Genomic DNA, 19,454 nt, shown 5'->3' with positions numbered 1-19,454 from the left:
ACAAAACTTTTGCAGTAACACCAAATATAGTGTTGTTTCACAAAAACCACAAAAAATGGGTTTGAGTTTGGTGTATGATTGGAGAATATTTCTACACCAAAACTCATTTTTGGTGTATGGTTGGAAATGGTCTAAGACCATCTCCAACCATTTACACCAAACTCAAACTCATTTTTGAGTATACGTCACACTAATAGTTTTACTCCAACCATTTACACCATTTTTGGGTTTATGTCTCACAAATTTTTTGCAGTAACACCATATTTGGTGTTGTTTCACAAAAAACACCAAAAATGGGTTTGAGTTTGGTGCATGGTTGGAGAAGATTTATATACCAAAACTCATTTATGGAGTGCGGTTGGAGATGGTCTAAGTAGCTAGATTGTTTTTTGTATAATGATATTTTCTGTTGGATTTAAATTAACCTTTTGAAATTAGAGAGTAAAAGTTAGTTATTTTATTACAAATGTAACCTTTATTCAATGTAATGAGATATATACACATGGCTCTTTAAGATCTCAATTTTCTAATCTTTTTATAATTTAGGTAGTGTTAGTTCGGAAGAAGATGACCAAATTTTTTTTTTTTTAAATCGAAAAGAATCATGTGATTGTATAAAAAGTATATACTTGGATGAAAGATGATAAAACTTGTCTGATTATGAAAAGGGTATCTTACATTCTCACGTTAATTACATTCTTGCGATTTCATAAGTTAGATTCTCGTTCTTAACGTTATTCAGTTTTTAACATCTTAGTGACTTTTAAGTAACAATAGTGAGAGTGGTTTATCTTGGCTGAGCTTTTACGAAATTGTGTTTGGGGAGAATTTTTATAAATGGACCTTTAAAGGAATAAAGGATTTATTTTCACAGTAAATACTCTTTTAAGTCCAACATCTAAACACAAAAAGAAAATATTAAAGCTGGCATAATGAGTAAAGAAAATATTTAATTGTGAAAATACTCTTTATTTTCTACTATATTTCTTAAACCCATGTCGGGTCAAAACTTCCCTTGTATCGGTGAACGGAGGAAGTAGTATTTTAGTTATTGAATAATTAACCTCTTACAAAGTTAAATAATATCAGGATGTTGAGAAAAAGTGGCCACTTGGCTACTCTAATATTTAGAGCTGGCATTAAATTTGATCATACTCACAATCCATGATCTCCTCTATAATTACACCACAAACAATTGAATGTATGAAGCATCCAACTGTTGATGACATTTTTCTGTTTTACTATGTTTTTAGAATTTATAACTATAAGTAATGCTAAGATCAAGAACAAAATATAATAGCAGAAATCTTAGTCATAATGTATAGATCAAGCTGTCTAATATTGCTTGTGGATACAATAATTTGCAGTTACAGTCCAAATCAAATCATCACACAATGTATCATAGCAATTTGCAAGTCTAGCATATCAATTTCTCTCTAGTGTGACAGCTTTTTTTTGTTGTACTTGGGTTTTATTTGGTGTGGAATTCAACATGGGAAGGTTGATGTGAGAAAGTATGCAAAGGAATCTGCTCTTTAGGAGTTATGATTATATGGCTGGTGTTACTTTTTGAGCATGAAAGTGATTGATGAGTCACATATTAGTGAGCTTGCAAACATAAAAATGTTTGTTGTGGAAAAGAAAAGCTGAACTCCCATCACATTATTAATGGGAACAAGGAGGAGTCTTTATCATCTTCAGCTCTTTTTCTTGTTGTTTTCTCCTTTTTAAGGAGTCATCTCATGGAGAGAAACCTAGGTTGGGATTCATTGAAAGTGAATTTTATACTGTCAATGAAAGAAAAAGGTGATGTGAAGTTGAGATATAGTATGAAAAACTTAAGTAAAAATTTCAAAAAAGAGAACCGATTTGTATTGGAATGGAGAAATTACAATGTGAGGACCAATTTTTGCTATATCTGTTGTATGAATCAGTTAGTAATGTACATCCACTCACTCAATTCAAATCCAACTGACTTTCACCTCAAGCTATGTGTGCCTCTCAAGAGCCTTGTCGAAACAGCCACATGTTCTAGAGCTCGGTGGCATCGACTGGCAGAGAGGTAGCCCTGTGGAGTGAATGCGGGAGCAAACCACTGGCATAGAAGCTTTTGGCTGTGACCAAATGCAAGGGACTACAAGAATTATAAGCGGACTCGTAGCTGTAGACCTTTGGATCACTGGTGCTTCTATCAGAATCTGTGAGAGGAAATAGAGTGAAATGCTTCCCGTTGGATAATGAACAATTGATGTCAAATTCATCTGTTTCTCCGTTAGCAATGCTTGAGAATGATCGTGATCTATCTCTCACAACCCCCAGCTGTTTATGAGTGAGCTCCCTCAGCTGCTTTTTGTACCTGGCCTTGAACCATCTCAGCTCCTGCCTCATCTCATTCTCATAGTTATCGTGTTGAGGTGAATTGCTCGTTGTAGGTGATACTTGCTCGTTGGAGGCCTTTTCATCGGCACTTCTTGTGACAGTCTCCTTCTCCTTGGAGGAGTGATCAAATTGATTGTCTTTAGATGATGAAGAAGTCACTTCGTGGTTCTCTTGCTGCACCCATATGTTTGTGTAGTGAGCACCATCAGTCACACGTTGCTCCGACCCTTCAACTTGGTACGTGATCTCTTCAAAGCGACCATGGACTGATCCACATCCGTGCACAGTCTTGCCCAAGTAGTCTGCGTCACCCAAAGCACAGGTTTGGCAGACGCTACCACTCTTGATAGGGCTCTCGTCTATGCCAAATCCTGGTTTCCATTCAGGAACCAAGGAAGCAATCTCACCATCGATCATTTCCGCTATCTTAGTCACATCTTGGTCCGTTATGTCCAACTCAGCAACCATTTCAGTCGCAACGCTCAGTGCTGTGTCGGTTTCAATGTCAAAAGGGAAGTAAATGTTTCGCACTCGACCTGAAGCAAACAACCAATCCAGAATCATTCTCAGCATCAATAATGGAATCAAATTCGAGTGTTTTGAAACTAAACCAACCTTCTTTATCAGCAATTCTGAGTCGAAGAAATATGTCATCATCCTCACTCTTTCTCCCATTGATGGTAATGTCAAGATTTTCCAACTGATCATCGTCTTGACCCATGAATAAGTTGATCTTTGTTGCTTCGTAGTCAACCGAGTTAGAATCCAAGTCATGCTCTTGATCGTAACAGATATAATTTGAGTAGCCATTAACTAAAGAACTCGTTGTGCTATGATGAGCACTGATCAAGAGAGGCTGTCTTAAAAGAGGGCCTAGTTCACCACAGTCCCGTTGATACTGCAATGCCCTCAAATCGTAACCACAATCATCAATTTGAAGGAACGGATCGTTGAGAAGATCCCAAGCAGACATCCTATCAGTTACTGTCGCTAAGCATTTCTCAACAAACCTACGAACCTCAGGATCCTGAACTTTGTACAGGGAATCCGGTTTCTTTCCCTGTAACGAAACAGCTATGTTAAAACAACACATTATCTAGGTTTCAAGTTCGCAACAATAAAACTAAAGCTAAATCCTCACCGAGATCACTTTCTTATAAATTTGAGCAGGATGAGTGCATTCACTATAAGGATATTCAAATGTCACCATTTCCAAAATGCACATTCCAAATGAATAAATATCAACTAATTCGTTGTATTCCTCTTCATACACCTCCGGAGCCATGAACTCGGGAGTTCCTGACAAAATTCAAGTGACAAAATCCTAAGCAAGGGCAAGATTTTCAATCAATTGGAAGTTGGAACTCACCAACACAACGTGCGGCATGGGATTTCCTGAGGATCGCAGCGAGGCCAAGATCACCAATCTTGACCTCGCCTTGGTTCCCATTGATGAAAATGTTGTCACACTTGAGGTCCCTGTGAATAACAGGAGGATCATGGTTGTGGAGATAGAGAAGCCCTTGCAAAATCTGCCTACACCAGTATTTGATTGCTCTAATATTTGTCCTCTTGTGTTTCAGCCTATACCTAATCCAAATTTCAATAAAGCTCCATAAGAGTTGAAGCAAATTAATGCAATTATTTGTGAACAAACAAACAGACAGACTTACTGTCTGAGGGTGCCAGAAGTGAACATTTCTGTCACAAAATTGATGTTCCTATTTGTAGTATCCACCCAAGAGGTGTAGAATTTCATAATATTGGAGTGTTTTAGAGTTTTGAGAAGATGAATTTCACAATACAATCTCTCAAGATCTTCTGGACTTTGCAGAAAGTCATAAAGTTTCACCTGATTCCAGGCTACTTCAATCCCCTCATACTCATCAAAAGCTCTATAACTGCCAGAAAGCATTAACATTGGGGATAGAAAAACATATCAAAAATGAAATCAGGGCATTTAGTAATGATTAAGATGAAATTATTCAAGAGCTCAATATTGATTAAAGTATACATACACTGTCTTAGAAGACCCTTTTCCAAGAATCTCATTATACTGCAATCAGAAAACAAGAAACTAAATAAAAATGATATCAAGTAAGAAGATAGATAGACTGAATGAGAATGAAAGCCATATCACACCCTCCCATATCTTCCAGTTGGATCAATTTCCACAAATTCAGAATCCTCTGCATCAAATCCAACAACACCATTCATTTCCTGCACCTATAATCTGATTTTTCTTTCTAAGAGAGGAGAGAGAGAAATGAATATGGTACTACTACTAATTTAAAAATTAAAAAATGAATACCTAAAATCAATAAATTCAACTGAAGGGAAAAATCGAAACTTTCAAGAAAAAAGGGAATAAATACTAAGCATGATTTATGTGGAAGAGGAGGCCTAGGAAAACCCATCAAATACCATTATTAAAAAAAAAGGAAAAAATAGTGTTTTATTAATTCCACAACAACTCATACTCCACAAATCTCAAATCCAGACAAAACGCCTCTTCCTTTTCTAGCTTTCCTTCTCTATAAAAGGAACCAAAACTTTCTATCTCAGCACGAGCTGTAAAAATACAAAAGAAAACACGTACAACACACAGTGACACAGTGATTGACTCTAAGTTTCACCCACTTTTGGATGCACGTAAATAAAATTGTTCAAGACAGGATTGGAACAGCTAGATGGAAGAGAAGGGCCAACCGATAAAGAGTGTTAATGGATTATTAGTTTTCTAGTCAATGCATAGCATAACAGAAGTAGTAATGTACACGGTTTTAGAAATATAAAAAATAATATTAAAAAATTAGTGGAATAAAAGATCTATTTTTTTATATTAATTTTATAATAAAACGTGAGTGAAATGAGTTAGGGAAATGTGAGACCTATGTACTATTTTAGAGCATCCACAATGGCTTTAGGCCAGCCACAGGACCACATGCTAGCCAATCTCTCTCCATGTCACGTCATCAACATTAAAATTTCATCTACCACATCATCATTTTAAGCAAATAGGCTAGCCTAAGGCTAGCCACAGGCTAGCCGCAATAAAAATAATTCAAAAACAACTACATTTACGGAATTAAATTTACGATAAATTATGGAATTAAATTTACAAGATATATACGGGAAAATTCATTCATTTCATTTAAATAAAAAAGATACATAGATAAAAAAAAGTACATAATAAAAAATAAAAAAAAATCAGACTTCCACACACGAGCCCCGCCTCTCTCTACTCCTCATCACCGTCGTCGCCGTCCTCGCCGCCGTTGCCGCTGCCACCCGGGACCTCCACATCGGTGGCATCTGAGCCCGCGTCTGAGCCCCTCATCTATGCCCTCGCGGCATCCAAATCGACTCGCATGCTCTCGAGCATCGAGTGAAGAAACCTCTTCTCCGTGGGGTCAGTTGCGGCCCTCCAATCTTGGAAGACCTTGTACATCTGTTCCCGCGTTTTTTGACGCGAGAATAAGGTGTACGCGGGTGGGGGGTGCCGACTGGACGTCTTGGGGCGATAGGGGGGAGGATCCTCTCGTTAAAACAAGTGGTGCAAATGAAAATGAAACTAAAATCGCATATATATAGTGTTTCAAAAAATTTCAAAACAAAAAAATAAAAAATTGCGCTGGCCGATCGCTCGCCGATCGCCAGCCTGCAGTGGCGGCCAGCGCATCGGCCAGCGCCTACAAATCGGCTAGCGCTCGCCGGTTTTTTCGTCTAAATGCCGCTGGCCGATTACAATGGTTCGGCTAGCCGACCGGCTAGCTATGCAAATCGGTCAGCCGGTGCGCTAGCCGCCATTGTGGATGCTCTTATGGTAAAAGTGAAATTGAACTCTTATTGTGGGACAGACTGAAATGACATAACTCTTATTGGGGGACAAAAAGAATATTTCCTACGTCCTTTAAAAATAGAAACTTTTTCTTTTTCTTTTCTATCCGTGCCCTTCAAAAATAGAAGAAAATTTCTTTCTCTATGATTCTGGGATCCATTTTTCGCTAACACACTTTTCTTTCTATTTCTCTTATTTTACTAAACACTTATCATTTCAAAAGTTTCAAAAGGAGTATTTACATTACTATCCCCTCCCTCTTAAGAAAGATGATTGGGAAGCACATAATTTTATACATTATATATTGTGTGTTAAGTGGAGAGAATAAAGTCTCAAGGAAGATGATCCATTTATTGGGCGACACATGATTTTATATATTATAGTACTAGTCCCTCCGTTCCGCAGTAATAGAGTCATTTCATTTTTTGCACTCGTTTTAAAAAAATGATAATAAATAGTTAAAGTGGAGAGAGATGTAAGAGAGAGAATATTATAGATAAGACTCTTATCTACAATATTCTCTCTCTTACTTTACGTTTCTCCACTTTAACTATTAATAATTATTTTTTCAAAACGAATGCGCAAAATGAAATGCATCTATTACTATGGAACGGAGGGAATACTATTTAGTGTGTTAGGTGGAGAGAATAAAGTAAAAATAAATAAATGAATAAATAAAATAAAGTACTATATCATTTTTTATGAGACAAAGAAAAGGTAAATTATCTTAGACGAGGATGGGCGATGGACGGATGGAGTACTACTACCTCTGTCTCCCAAATATTGTCCCACTTTGATCCGACACAAGTTTTAAGAAATATGGAGTATAATGAAAAGTGAGTTGAAAAAGTTAGTGTAATGTAATGTAGGTCCTACTTTTATATATTAGTTTTATAATAAAATGTGGATATGAATGAGTTAGTGAAATATGTGATCAACTACCAAAATTGATAAAAAAGTGAAATGGGACAAACTTTCAAAGACGGACTACTGAAATAATAAACTGAGACAAACTTTCACGTAAGGTAGTAGCTATTTATGTAGAGTGATGCTAAATGGCTATAATGTGACCAACCTTACACTTAAAAAATTAATAAAATATGGTGTAGTTATTGCTAATTCATCAAAATCATTTTACCTCAAAAACATCAAATATATTAGGACTATTGTACCCTTTTACTTGAAATACAACATTTGTGTCATGGTGATGTTTAAATATTTTTTATAACTTTTAATTATTATGCAATAGCTTATCTACATCAGTTTCATTTTCTTTTATTATTAATTTATACGTATACTATTTATTAAACATATTATAGATTGATTCCATGTTGATTTACAAATATGATATAATATATTGTTCAATTACTTAGTTTTTTATTATTGAACCATAACATAATTTATTAATATTTAATAATAAGCATTATCTTGAAATCTATTAATCATATATTAATGCATTTATTCCATTTTTTATTATTTGAATGATTATAAATTCAAACTTATCTTAAATTCAATTGAAGGTTCAATTGCTCTTCGACTCAATTTATTAATTAAAAAATTTAAATTGATCTTTATATTTAATGAAATAATTTAGTGTTTTAGTCGTTCTTAAATTCATTATATCTTCATTAACTAAAATTTCAATTGATACCATATTCAATTTGAATTACTGAAATATTTATCAATTGAATTTAGTACAATAATCATTATATTTGCAACTGTATTTATTTAAAATTACAATTACAACAACTTTATGGTAAAAAGTAATGCACTTTGCATATAGGCAAAATAACAACTACCATCACCAATATATGCCCAAGATGAGAGGTAATTCAAAATACGGAAAGAAGTCCCTTCAAATAAAATTCCATGTTGATATTATGTTTTTTACATTATTTTGAACAAATAAAGGTGTGGTAACTAAATAGTTTATCAATTTAATTTAATTTGAACTTTTTTGTAAGATTATAATTTTTATTTGTAATAATATAATTAAAAAATAGAAGAAAACATTAAAGAATACTATAAGTATTCATTTTGATAGAAATAATTTGTTTAATTAATTTGATACAAGTACTATAGTTTAGTAATCATTTATAAAATTAATCTTAATTATCATTGTTTTAGAAGTAATTCCATCATCGATCATCAACTAGCTCATTTTGAATGTAGGTGATTAATTTATACTATCATCATTACTATTTTTAACATCTTATTACGTACAAAGTAAAATAATAAGTAAAAGGATGGTAATGGACTAACGGTATCATGGAGTAGCACATATTATAATCTATATTAACAATAATAATATTAATTATTATTATTATTAGAGTATATCAAGACTTGGAATTGGAAAGTATATTAATATATAAGCTATTATGATATGATTACGTATTTTCAAAATATAATACTCCTAGAAGTATATTATAGGCTCATAGATTAATATACTAATGCTGGGAAGGATTTTGATATTTGTAGAGAGTGGGAGATGGTAGAGACTTACAGGGAATTGGAAATTTTATGTTTTTAACAAATATTATCTATTTAAGATTTAATGAATTTTTAAAATAAAATTAAGTTAGAACCTAACATAGTGTGTTTAAATTAAAGAGAAAAAGATAATTATGTAAATACAACTATATAGTATATAAAACAATAATTAGTATATTGATTTATGAAGTTATATTTTATGCACACTATGTTTATAGTATAATCGATACTTTTAAAATATAATATGATAAAAGTATTATAGGCTATATGATCGTGTCACAACTTATAAGCTATTATTGATTTCAATTTTAGTGTGGTATAATAGATAAATATTTAAAAAAAGATAAAACTTAAACTTAAAATAAAAAATAGTTTAAAAATAAATCACTGAAAATAGAAAATTAAAAAAATGAATGAATCTAAAAAAAGAAACATAAGAACCAGATTAGAGAAATGAAATCAATAAAAACAACTACAATTAAATAGAAAGGGTAACAATGTAAAGTTATTAGAGCATTAAATGAGGTGTTTGAATCATTAATAGCCATAACATAAAAAATTTACTAGAATGCCATTTTATGGCTAGCCATAATGTGGCCACATAGCATTACCCATTTACGTAAGTCTCAATTGTCATGGCACAAGTGTGTATCAGATATTAGTAGACAAATTTGTGGTAGTGCAAAAGAATTTAATAGAAAGTGGATTTCGGGCGATAAAAAGATTACGATGGTTGGAATTTTAATACTTTGAGAAATTTTAGGAATTAGATTTCATTGTTGGATCGCATAAATGGGGATCTGGTTCTGGCTTCTATGTCTCACTCAATATATTAATTTTCTATATTTAAAAATAAATTTCTTTTAAAATAATTTTAACATATTCTATATTTTTTTTTTACTTATTCCACCTAATAACTCCTCCTAAAATTTGTGTCATGGAATATTTTTTATTAGACAAGACTCGTCTCATATATGAAATAAAATTATGACTAACCCCAAATCTGATTTAGAGTATATGTTAAAATTTAGAGTGAATTATAAATCGGATCGGCGTTGAAACCAAAGCGCATGTGAGGAAGTATTACAAAGATTTATTAGTAAAAAATAGGTTTGAATTTAAAGTTTTTGAAATTGATCGGAGACCCAAGTTCCAATCATTTTTTTTTTAAAATAACTCGAATTTGAGTATGATATGTGTGCATTTACAAATAAATTAATCGTATAAAATTGTTTTATGATAGGTCTGCCGTCTTCATAGTAATATTTTGTGATTCGAGTATTCAATTATCAAAGTCAAAGATACATAATCGAAATAAAAATATGATGTATTTTAATTAATATTTTGCCTAAATAAAACTTAGGTGATCAACTAATTAATTAGTAAAATAATAAGCACCTCATTATAAATTATCTAGTCAAATTATTTATGAAAGTGATACTTTGAACAGTGGAAAAAATATTTAATTTCTACAAGTAATTTTGTGCAGGCAATTTTCAATTAGTCTCATAGACGATAATCAGTTACTTAAAATAAAATTTTATTTTGAATGCTGATTTTCAGCAATAAGAATCTGGTCCAGCCGTCCAGGTCAGGAATTGTGGTTATTTAATGGGTTCAATTACCCTACAAGAAATTCTTTCAAATAGTATAGTGTATAATAATTTTGGTGGGGTTTGCAATTCGAACCACTAATTAGACAAAAATCTATTTGTTGTGGGAAGAAAATGATGAAATCGTTGTACTTTTACGTACAATACATCATCATCGTCATCATCGTCATCTTTTAGAACTAATTATTTAACATTTATTCACAAAAGATAATTATCAATACTACAAATGCTGGAAAGAGTATTAGGAGTATGTATAGTACTTTTTTTATGGGATTTTGCCGCTAATATCACCATTTTTATTTTTATTTAATTTTTAAATTTTAAACTTTAAACTTGACATATATATTACAAACTAGTATAATATAGGAGTAGTAGTTATTTAATTTTTCACCAGCAACAAAATTCAGTTACATTTCATTAATTACTCTTTCATCGTTGAAAAATGACAATGACGTGATTACAAAATCGTTAGGGTGTCTCCAGTGGCGCCCCTCCCACTAGGACATCCACTAGTTATTTCCACAAAAACTGTCTGTCACGTCAGCACTAGCCCTTCCCATTCCACTGTCACATCACTAGCCCTTCCCACTGCACTAGGACTTCCTACTAGGACTTCCACTAGCCCTTCTCACAATTAAAATTAAAATTCACGGAATTAAAATTCGACACGAATACGAACGAGAAATACGAATGTTTCATTAAAAAAAAACATACATCATTCGAAAAAAAAATTAAGTTGTCAACACAAGTAGTGTGAATGAAATGAAGTTGGGGGAGCCCTATTTATAGAGTGTTTTTTTTTTAATTAAAAATTAAAAATTGCGGACGTCCGACCTTCACCACAGTGGCGGACGTCCGGTCAGACGTCGATGCGAGGGGCGAGGCCATCCGACGGGCACTCGGGACGGGCGTGGGCGCCCTTCCCACCCACTACGGCGGACGTCCGGTCGGACGTCGGCGACGTCCTACCGGGACGTCCGCCATTAGAGACACCCTTAGAAGCCAGATATGATTATCTATTCCATTTTAATGCTGTTAGATATGCCAAATCCAAAGTTCGTGGGAAAAAATAACTTTTTAAAAAATTTCGTAATATTAGGTGTCAAAATCTTTTTTTAGAGTGTGTGGCTATGGAGGTTACTAACTACACAAACACTAGGATAATACATTAATACTAGTACTAAGTGTGATATTTTTGTTCATAGAATTTCATCCCTAGACGAGTTATCCACCCTACCAAATATGCACTTTGCATTAAATTAATATAGAAAAAATTAAATATATAATTAATTTTAGTTTAAGTTAACAAAAAAATTCTCTTAATTTTATTATTTTTACTTTAAATTAATAAAAATTGCTCCAATGTTGTATTCTAATTTTTTACGTTCTCCTTGTACCAAGGTTTCTGACATACTTAATTAATTAGCATCAAGATATTGGAAAATAAAAATAAAAATGGTAAACATGCATGGAAAAAATTTAATGGTTACGGGTCACTTAACTACCCATATAATTTACATTTTTTTCGTGAAAAATGACATAAGCCAGAGTGATATAACATCTTTAAGATACATACATCTTTAAGATACATGCATATACTTCCTCCGTCCCCAATAATTTGTCACCATTCCCGGTACGAATTTTAAGAAATGTAATAGAAAGTGGTTGAAAAAGTTTGTGGCATGTGGATCCTACTTTTATATATTAGTTTTATAATAAAATGTGAGTGGAAATGAGTTAGTGGAATATGGGGTCTACTACCAAAAATGATAAAAGTGAAAGATGATAAATTTTTAGAGACGGATTAAAAAGGAAATAGATGATAAATCTTCAGGGACGGAGAGAGTTAATTTCTCATAGGCTTGGGCGGCACTGGGAGAGGGGAAAGATTTTTAGAAGGAAAAGAAAAAAAATGACGGGGTTGGAGGGATATTTAATGCAATAAAAATGAAAAGAAGTTTTGAGAACCACATAATCATTCAAAGTTATGATGCTTATATCTCAAAGTCATTGATTCTATTGATATGTACTCCAATTTCAAATAAAAACGCAAGTGAAAAGGCGATAATTCAATTTTCTTTTGGAATATGTGCAAATTGTAAGTTAGCATTAATCCATAGCCACAAAAATATTGCTAAAGACACGACTTATTCCCAACACTCACATGTTATTGTATTGTGGTTGGGATGGTACAAGACATTAATGTTTTCCTCTTGGTCCTTGTCACATTATTTCATAAACCTTTGTGGCATCACTATTCTTAGGTCTACCAAACTTCTTCCATTTACTTGTATCAATTCATACAAGGGAAACAAATTAATTATTTTCTTACACATTTAATTATCTTGTAGATTAAAATATATACTAGTCATGATGTTTATAAATGGAAAGAGCCACATACATTACTTCCAATAATGGTGAAGAAAATTAGGAAAGCACTCATGTTGGAGAAGGAAATCAGATCAATAGTCCAATTAGTGCAAAGAGCTAGCCAGACTTCAAAATTAAGTAATTTCATTTGTGCTTTTGTGGTATGTCATAATTATGATTTTGCTATAAGATGGAAGAAGTAACAAAAAATAAACTAGTATATATTTTGTATTATAGTGATCATTCAAATGAGATGGAACATTAAATTTGTGAATAATTTGCTTTAAAGTAAATATTAGTCTATCTCATACTCTCTTCGTCCTAAAGTAGTTGAAGCGTTTTGTTTTACACGTATTTTAGGAAAATGATAGTTATTAAATTGAAGAGACGATAAAGTATTTATCTCATATATATTATTATCTCTTACTTTACCGTCTCTTCAATTTAACTATTTACCATTATTTTTTCAAAACGAGTAAAAAAAAACTGAAATGACTCAGTTAGTTACGAGATACATAGGTTAAAGGCAAAAACCTATAATTCGGGGCCTGCAAAATCGATGGAAACCATACATACGGCGACAATGCCTCTGATACGAAGCTTATTATTAAAACAAAAAATTTAAAACTAAAAGTATGTATGGCTTAGTAATTAAACAAAACTTTAGCAAATCCCAGGTTAAAAAAAATGAATAAGAAAGAGGTGGTCCTTCAACGAGCGACATGTGTGAGCGTGAGAGTAGCCATATGGAGTATATAAATTATTTATATACACACAAATGGAATATGCACATGCTGACATGCCTGCCTCACACACGACGTCGACGGCAAAAGAGACATTCATCAATATATAAATACTCCATCCTATTTTATTTATGAAGAATAAAATTTAGTAGCACATGATTTGGAAGATACCTCCAAATGTTATGTACATTTAACTAATCTACCCAATCCAATAAGGGCTAGTTAAATCGATAAATCATCACAAGACACTCTTTAACAAGAGGTATTTGGTTTAATTACCTATTGAGTAAGCATTTTTTTTTTAAATTGTGTGGTGTAGTATCTGTCACAATTTATTCTGTACAATAATTCAATCTACATATACGTAATGTCTTAAATAATACTAGTACTATTATATAAGTGACGTGACCAGAAATTTAAATAAGCCGAATGCTAAAAAAATATGAATTACTGTTATTTGGAGCACTTTAAATTGAATCATTCCTTGAATTTTTTTTAAATACAGAGTATACTACATTGAGGCGTGCAACAACTGTGTTGTTCTATTTTTATAACTTCTGTTCTTTCTCATTCTTTTGATTGTTATGATCCCTTCAAGAGATTTCGGAAAATGGGATTAAATCCGCTGACCTTTCGAAATTTGGGATGAAATACGCTGACCTTTCGGAATATGAGATCGTGGCATGCAAATTTTTCAGAATAACCGATTTTCGAATTTTTCTCTTTCTTTTATTTTTTTTTCTTATTATTTATGTCACAATAATTATGAATTGACCAAACTATCCCCATAATATTTTTACCCCAATTCTGATAGCTCTAGCTCATTTTCACCCCTAAAATTAAGTCAGTTCAATGTTGTTTGAGGAGGAGGAGAAGGGCTTCAAGAGTTTCCATATGACTTAAATAGAGTCCAAGAAAGCCCAACAAAAACTATAAGCCCAACAACTATAGGTCTTCTTCTAAAACTCACATCTCGCCCAAATTCGAACAGCGGTACTAATAGTAGCCACACACACAAAGTTCAGGGTCCCATAATATGATTCTGATAAAACTAATTCCCCATACAGCCTAAACTTTTATGCAACTGTACTCCATTTTCATCATGTCAAAATACTCAAAACAAGTCACTTAAATCAATTAAAAATCCTATTCCCTCCGTCCCGACTAAGATGACACATTGCTTAGCCGGCACAAGATTTTAGGAGTTATTAGTTAAAGTGTTTAATTGGAGAGAGAAAAAGGTGGGTGTAAGTATTAAAATAGAAAGAGAAAGAAAGATGAATATTTTAATAGGAGTGATAAAAAGTGGTTGAGTGTATTAATTAGAGAGAGAAAGTTTCCAAAAGAGGAAATGTATCATCTTAGTTGAAACAAACTAAAAAGGAAAACTGTGTCATCTTAAACGGAACGAAGAGAGTATCTTTTAGCTGAAGGCGAATGAGACGAATTTGAGTATTTGACCATTAAAATGTTCAATTTGAGAACGAATGAATGATGTCCTTGGCATATTTATGGAGTATCGTACTTTTCCAATACAAGTCAAAATATTAATTAATTTGACTGTAATATAGTACTTCCATCGTTCCCCATGATTTTTCGCCATTTGAATTGCCGTGGGTTTTAAGAAATACTCTCTCCGTCCCACATATGTAGTATTAGTTATGACACGAGTTTTAATGAATTGGTAGAGTGTGTAATTAATGAAGTGAGAGGTGGAGGGTGTAATAAATGAAATGAGATGGTGGAGTGAGATGATGGAGTGTGTAATAAATGAAGTGAGTTGGTTGAAGGTGGATCCCTCTTTGACTTTTTGGTTTTTTATTTTTGTTTTGATTTATTTTAATATAAATAATGACATTTGAGTGTAATTTTAGTGAATAATAGGGTAAAATTTTATGTGCAAATATGGTAAATTCTAAATGTTACTCCAAATATGGGACGAACTTTTATGGCAAAATGTTACTACAAATCTGAGACGGATGGAGTATAATAGAAAGTGGGTTGAACAAGTTGATAGCATACGAGTCCTACTTTTATATATTAATTTTATAATAAAATGTAGGTGAGAAAGAGTTAGTGGAATATGAGATCCACTACCAACGATGGTAAAAGCGAAAAAGTGAAAAATGATAAATTTTTAAGTACGGACGAAAAAAGAATTAGTTGATAAATTTTCAGGGACGAAGAGAGTAATTGCATAAGAGACACGTACTACGTATAACAAAACATAATATATACAAATTCAATATATAAAAACAATCAAGCAGGTTTGAGCAGAAACAAACAACATATAACCACAATGTATAAATATATAAATTACTAACTCTTAACAGAAAAGTTCATGAGCTTTATATTATTAGAGCACAAACAAACACAATGCATTCAACAATATGGATTAGGTTTAAATAATATTTTATGATTATACCTTGTCATGTTTTAGGAAAAAAAGGTAGTGCACTTACTAAAGTTGTTACAGCATTAAAGTATTACTCCTATTAGTTAAAAATTAAACCTTAATTATATATTATTAGAGGGAAAACCTTACTATAAAAAGAGTGAATGATAGGACAAGAAAGCGGCATGAGATTTTATGCAATTTTATTTTGTGTTAGATGGACAGAATAATAAAATAGGAATAAAAATTTTTATTTTTAGTAGTTATCATCTTTGGTGGGACTAATTGAAAAAGAAAGTGAGTCATCTTGAACGGGGACGGAAAGAATATTGAGTAGTGGAGTATTATAAAACAATAATCCCGTTGTTAAAATTCAACGCCCGCCATAAAAGTAACGGAAAAACAAAGAGTGCATAACAGCGATGAGTGGTGATCTTCCGACGGTGTTGGTGACCAACGACGACGGAATCGACGCCCCCGGCCTCCAAGCTCTTGTTCGTACCCTCGTTTCCTCCGATCTGTTCCAAGTCTTCGTCTGCGCACCTAATAGGTGTGTGTGTCAGTGTATCATGCTTTTTTTTATTCTAGTTTAAATGCTCTTTGTGAAGGAATGGTCTATAGAAGAATAATTTGGAACAGATTGCTCAAATATAGTAAAAGAACAACTAAACATTGAATTTTAGTTGAGATTGTTGTTTATAACTTTATATGAGTATGTGAGCTCATTGCAATTGAATTTTGGCAGCAAAAATTACTCGCAAATGAGTGCACGAATTTTAGAATTATCCTCTTTTGGCTAGTTTGTTGTGTAAATGTGTAATTGATTAAGTACTCTGTCACTCCAAATTTGAGTGGTGAGTTTTGAGTTTTTATATGATGATTTTGAAGAACTACTTATAATAGATGTATGCAACGAATTAATTTTTGTTTCCAGCGAAAAGTCTGCTGTTAGTCACTGTATCACATGGAGAAAACCTATTTCAGCCAAGCCTCACGACATCAGTGGTGCCGTTGCTTTTGCAGTTTCTGGTCAGTGTACCATTCACGCCTCAACGTTTCTTTTCATTTTGAAAAGCATGTGAAGAAATAATGTTATGATGGGCGTGGTTTCTTTTGATCTGTACTAGATTCTGCTAATGTCTGTAACTTGTGCAATGAATGATACACTTCATTACTGAACTTGTGTAAACATCACCGGAATAAACTTGAAAATGGGATAAGTATTTTCAAGTCACTCAATATGATTCAATATCCTAACTTAGTCTAAATGTCATATGTTGAATTTTTCTAAGTTATGTTGTTGGTATTGCAGGAACTCCTGCTGACTGTACGTCGTTGGGTATTTCTAAAGCTCTCTTTCCCTCAATGCCTGATCTGGTAAAGAATATATTGCTTTAGCTGAAATGGTGATGCACTCTTTATAAAGAAGATTGTCCTCCCCATTTTCCTTTATGTTTTCAAATTTGGCTCCTGATTTTTGTGCATAGATAAACTTTGTCTAACTCTAGTTTATAGACTGCTACAGTGTATGTCTACCTAGTGGCTAGTGGCTAGTGGCATGCATTTTTATTAGAACTGAAGAATTGTTACCCCAAATTTTTGGCATTTGAGTTTTCAACTATGAAGAATTGCCAAAAATGACCACAATTCAATCTCTTTTTTCAGGTAATCAGCGGAATTAACATGGGTAGCAACTGCGGTTATCACGTGTTAGTAACCATACCTGTATTACTCTTCTAGTTCAATCTGCGTCTGGGTTTACTCCATTTCAAATGGCAGTGATGTTAACTTAAATGACGTTTTGTGTTTTACATATAGCTATGGAATATCTAGAATAATCAATTTTGATAACTATAACTATATTACTAGTTTTTATTTGAAAGTGAATCCACACCTATATTTGAGTTCTAGTTCTGGATGCTATAAATGTTTTTGCTTTAGGGATTGCTCCAACTTATGTCTGTGTTGGGATTTGTTTCCATTTCAAAATGCAGTAATGCCAACTTTTCCATTTCCAATGTAAATGTTGAAAGTAATCAATTTCGATGCCTATATGCAACCAGTAGTAATTTTTAATGGATCTGAGCATTGAACCAGTAACTAATACCTCCTATTCACATCAATAACTGCAGAGTTTATTCAGGGACAGTAGCAGGCGCTCGTGAAGCATTTCTCAATGGTGTACCTGCTGTTTCTATATCATATAAATGGTAACCATGACATAGCATTCTTTTTTCTTTTTTATTTATATAAATGGACTTTTTGGATGCAAAAGATTTGCCAATACTAGTTTTTGTTAATAAGTAGCCTTGTTTTCTAGCTTTGAGAAGAAGTTGAATGAGTCAGTGTGTATTGTTGCCAACATGCAGGGTTCATGGGATTAGTAATGTCAATGATTTTGCATTAGCAGCTGAGGTTTGCTTGCCCGTGATCAGTTCCATATTAGCTGAAATCAAAAATAAAACTTACCATCACAACTGTTTTCTGAATATAGATGTGCCAACCAATGTTGTCAACCATAAGGTAATATTGTAGTATTTGCTTTGGAAAAATCATCATCCGTACTTGAATTAAGATTAAATATTACTACATCATATGATCTAGGTTTCAGGCCTTCTTCTGCTTTATTTACTGATGAATTCCCCCCTAAATTGCTAAGATATGTTGATAGTTGTAGTGCATGGTGTTGTGGTTGAAAGAAGAATGATAGGATTCGTTCTTGGGCCTTGAGCAGGGTTACCGGCTGACCAAGCAGGCAACTACACATCTGAAAACAGGGTGGAGGCAAGTCAGTAGTGACACTCAAGGAGGGAAAATGTTATCAACAATGACTATGGATATGGATGCATCATCATACTCTGAATCAGAGGCTTTGAATTTGCAAGACGAACACCGTTTTTTTGAGAGAGAAGTATGATAGTAGTATTATCTATTGGCGGCTTGAAATCGTTTCATTTGTAGTGTTTATATGATTTTAACACGGCCTGATTTTGTTTATTAATAGGTAACAGGATCACCACGCGGGGAAGTTGGGGGCACTGACTTAGACTTATTTGCACTTCGAGATGGATATGTATGTCCCTGTCCAAAATGATTCTCGGAGTGTAGAGATCTCAACTAGTTCAGTGATTAACTTTTGCCTTCTATTGCAGATAAGTGTCACTCCTCTTGGTGCTTTGTCACGAGCAGACTCGGATAGCCACATCTACTTTGAACAGTGGCTCCCGCGTGTGGCTGAATTCGTCGCGTCTTCAACTCCGTAAACACACAAGTTCTGCTCTTTCTCCACTGTCACCTGTGACTGAGTTTTTTTTAACCAGTGTGTTATACTCCTTAATAAGATTGAGCTTCTTCTTTTCCTTGTGAAAGTCTTGTTTTGGTAATTACCTTAACTATTAGCCTTGTTTGGCAAATAATACTTCATTGTAGTATTACTTAGACTTAACAATTAATCTTGTTTGGCAAATACTACTTTATTTTATTACCTAGACTTTTAACTATTAGTCTATATTGATACGATATTAGCAATTGCCTTTAGATATAGTATCAGTATCCACTATAATATTCCATTCGTTTAAAGTTAGTTGGATTGTATTTTATTTTGGATTATCTCAAGTTATTCT

At 33.1% G+C, this 19,454-nt stretch overlaps 2 protein-coding genes across 2 annotated transcripts; one reads left to right on the top strand and one right to left on the bottom strand.

Annotated features, from left to right (window-relative positions):
- Positions 1-1,849: 1,849 nt before the first annotated feature.
- Positions 1,850-4,730, bottom strand: LOC125195996 (putative serine/threonine-protein kinase WNK9). The gene is made up of 7 exons (XM_089057138.1): positions 4,522-4,730; positions 4,398-4,435; positions 4,053-4,280; positions 3,749-3,969; positions 3,521-3,678; positions 2,995-3,439; positions 1,850-2,915 (listed from the first exon to the last, which is right to left on the bottom strand). The coding sequence occupies exons 1-7, from the start codon at positions 4,594-4,596 to the stop codon at positions 2,032-2,034; spliced, it is 2,049 nt and encodes a 682-aa protein (XP_088913264.1). The 5' UTR covers positions 4,597-4,730; the 3' UTR covers positions 1,850-2,031.
- Positions 4,731-16,202: 11,472 nt separating this feature from the next.
- On the top strand, positions 16,203-19,297 carry LOC125196473 (uncharacterized). The gene is made up of 9 exons (XM_048095003.2): positions 16,203-16,381; positions 16,766-16,860; positions 17,144-17,208; positions 17,497-17,540; positions 17,964-18,041; positions 18,201-18,354; positions 18,566-18,742; positions 18,836-18,904; positions 18,984-19,297. Exons 1-9 carry the CDS (start codon positions 16,254-16,256, stop codon positions 19,092-19,094), a joined length of 921 nt encoding a protein of 306 aa, XP_047950960.1. The 5' UTR covers positions 16,203-16,253; the 3' UTR covers positions 19,095-19,297.
- The last annotated feature ends 157 nt before the right edge of the window (positions 19,298-19,454 follow it).

This window comes from Salvia hispanica, chromosome 4 (assembly GCF_029641045.1).
Source record: "Salvia hispanica isolate PSC_SH4W2 chromosome 4, Shi_PSC_v1, whole genome shotgun sequence".
NCBI lineage: Eukaryota > Viridiplantae > Streptophyta > Magnoliopsida > Lamiales > Lamiaceae > Salvia > Salvia hispanica.
The sequence above is the reverse complement of the archived record's forward strand: the minus strand, read 5'-3'. Positions and strand labels throughout refer to the sequence as shown.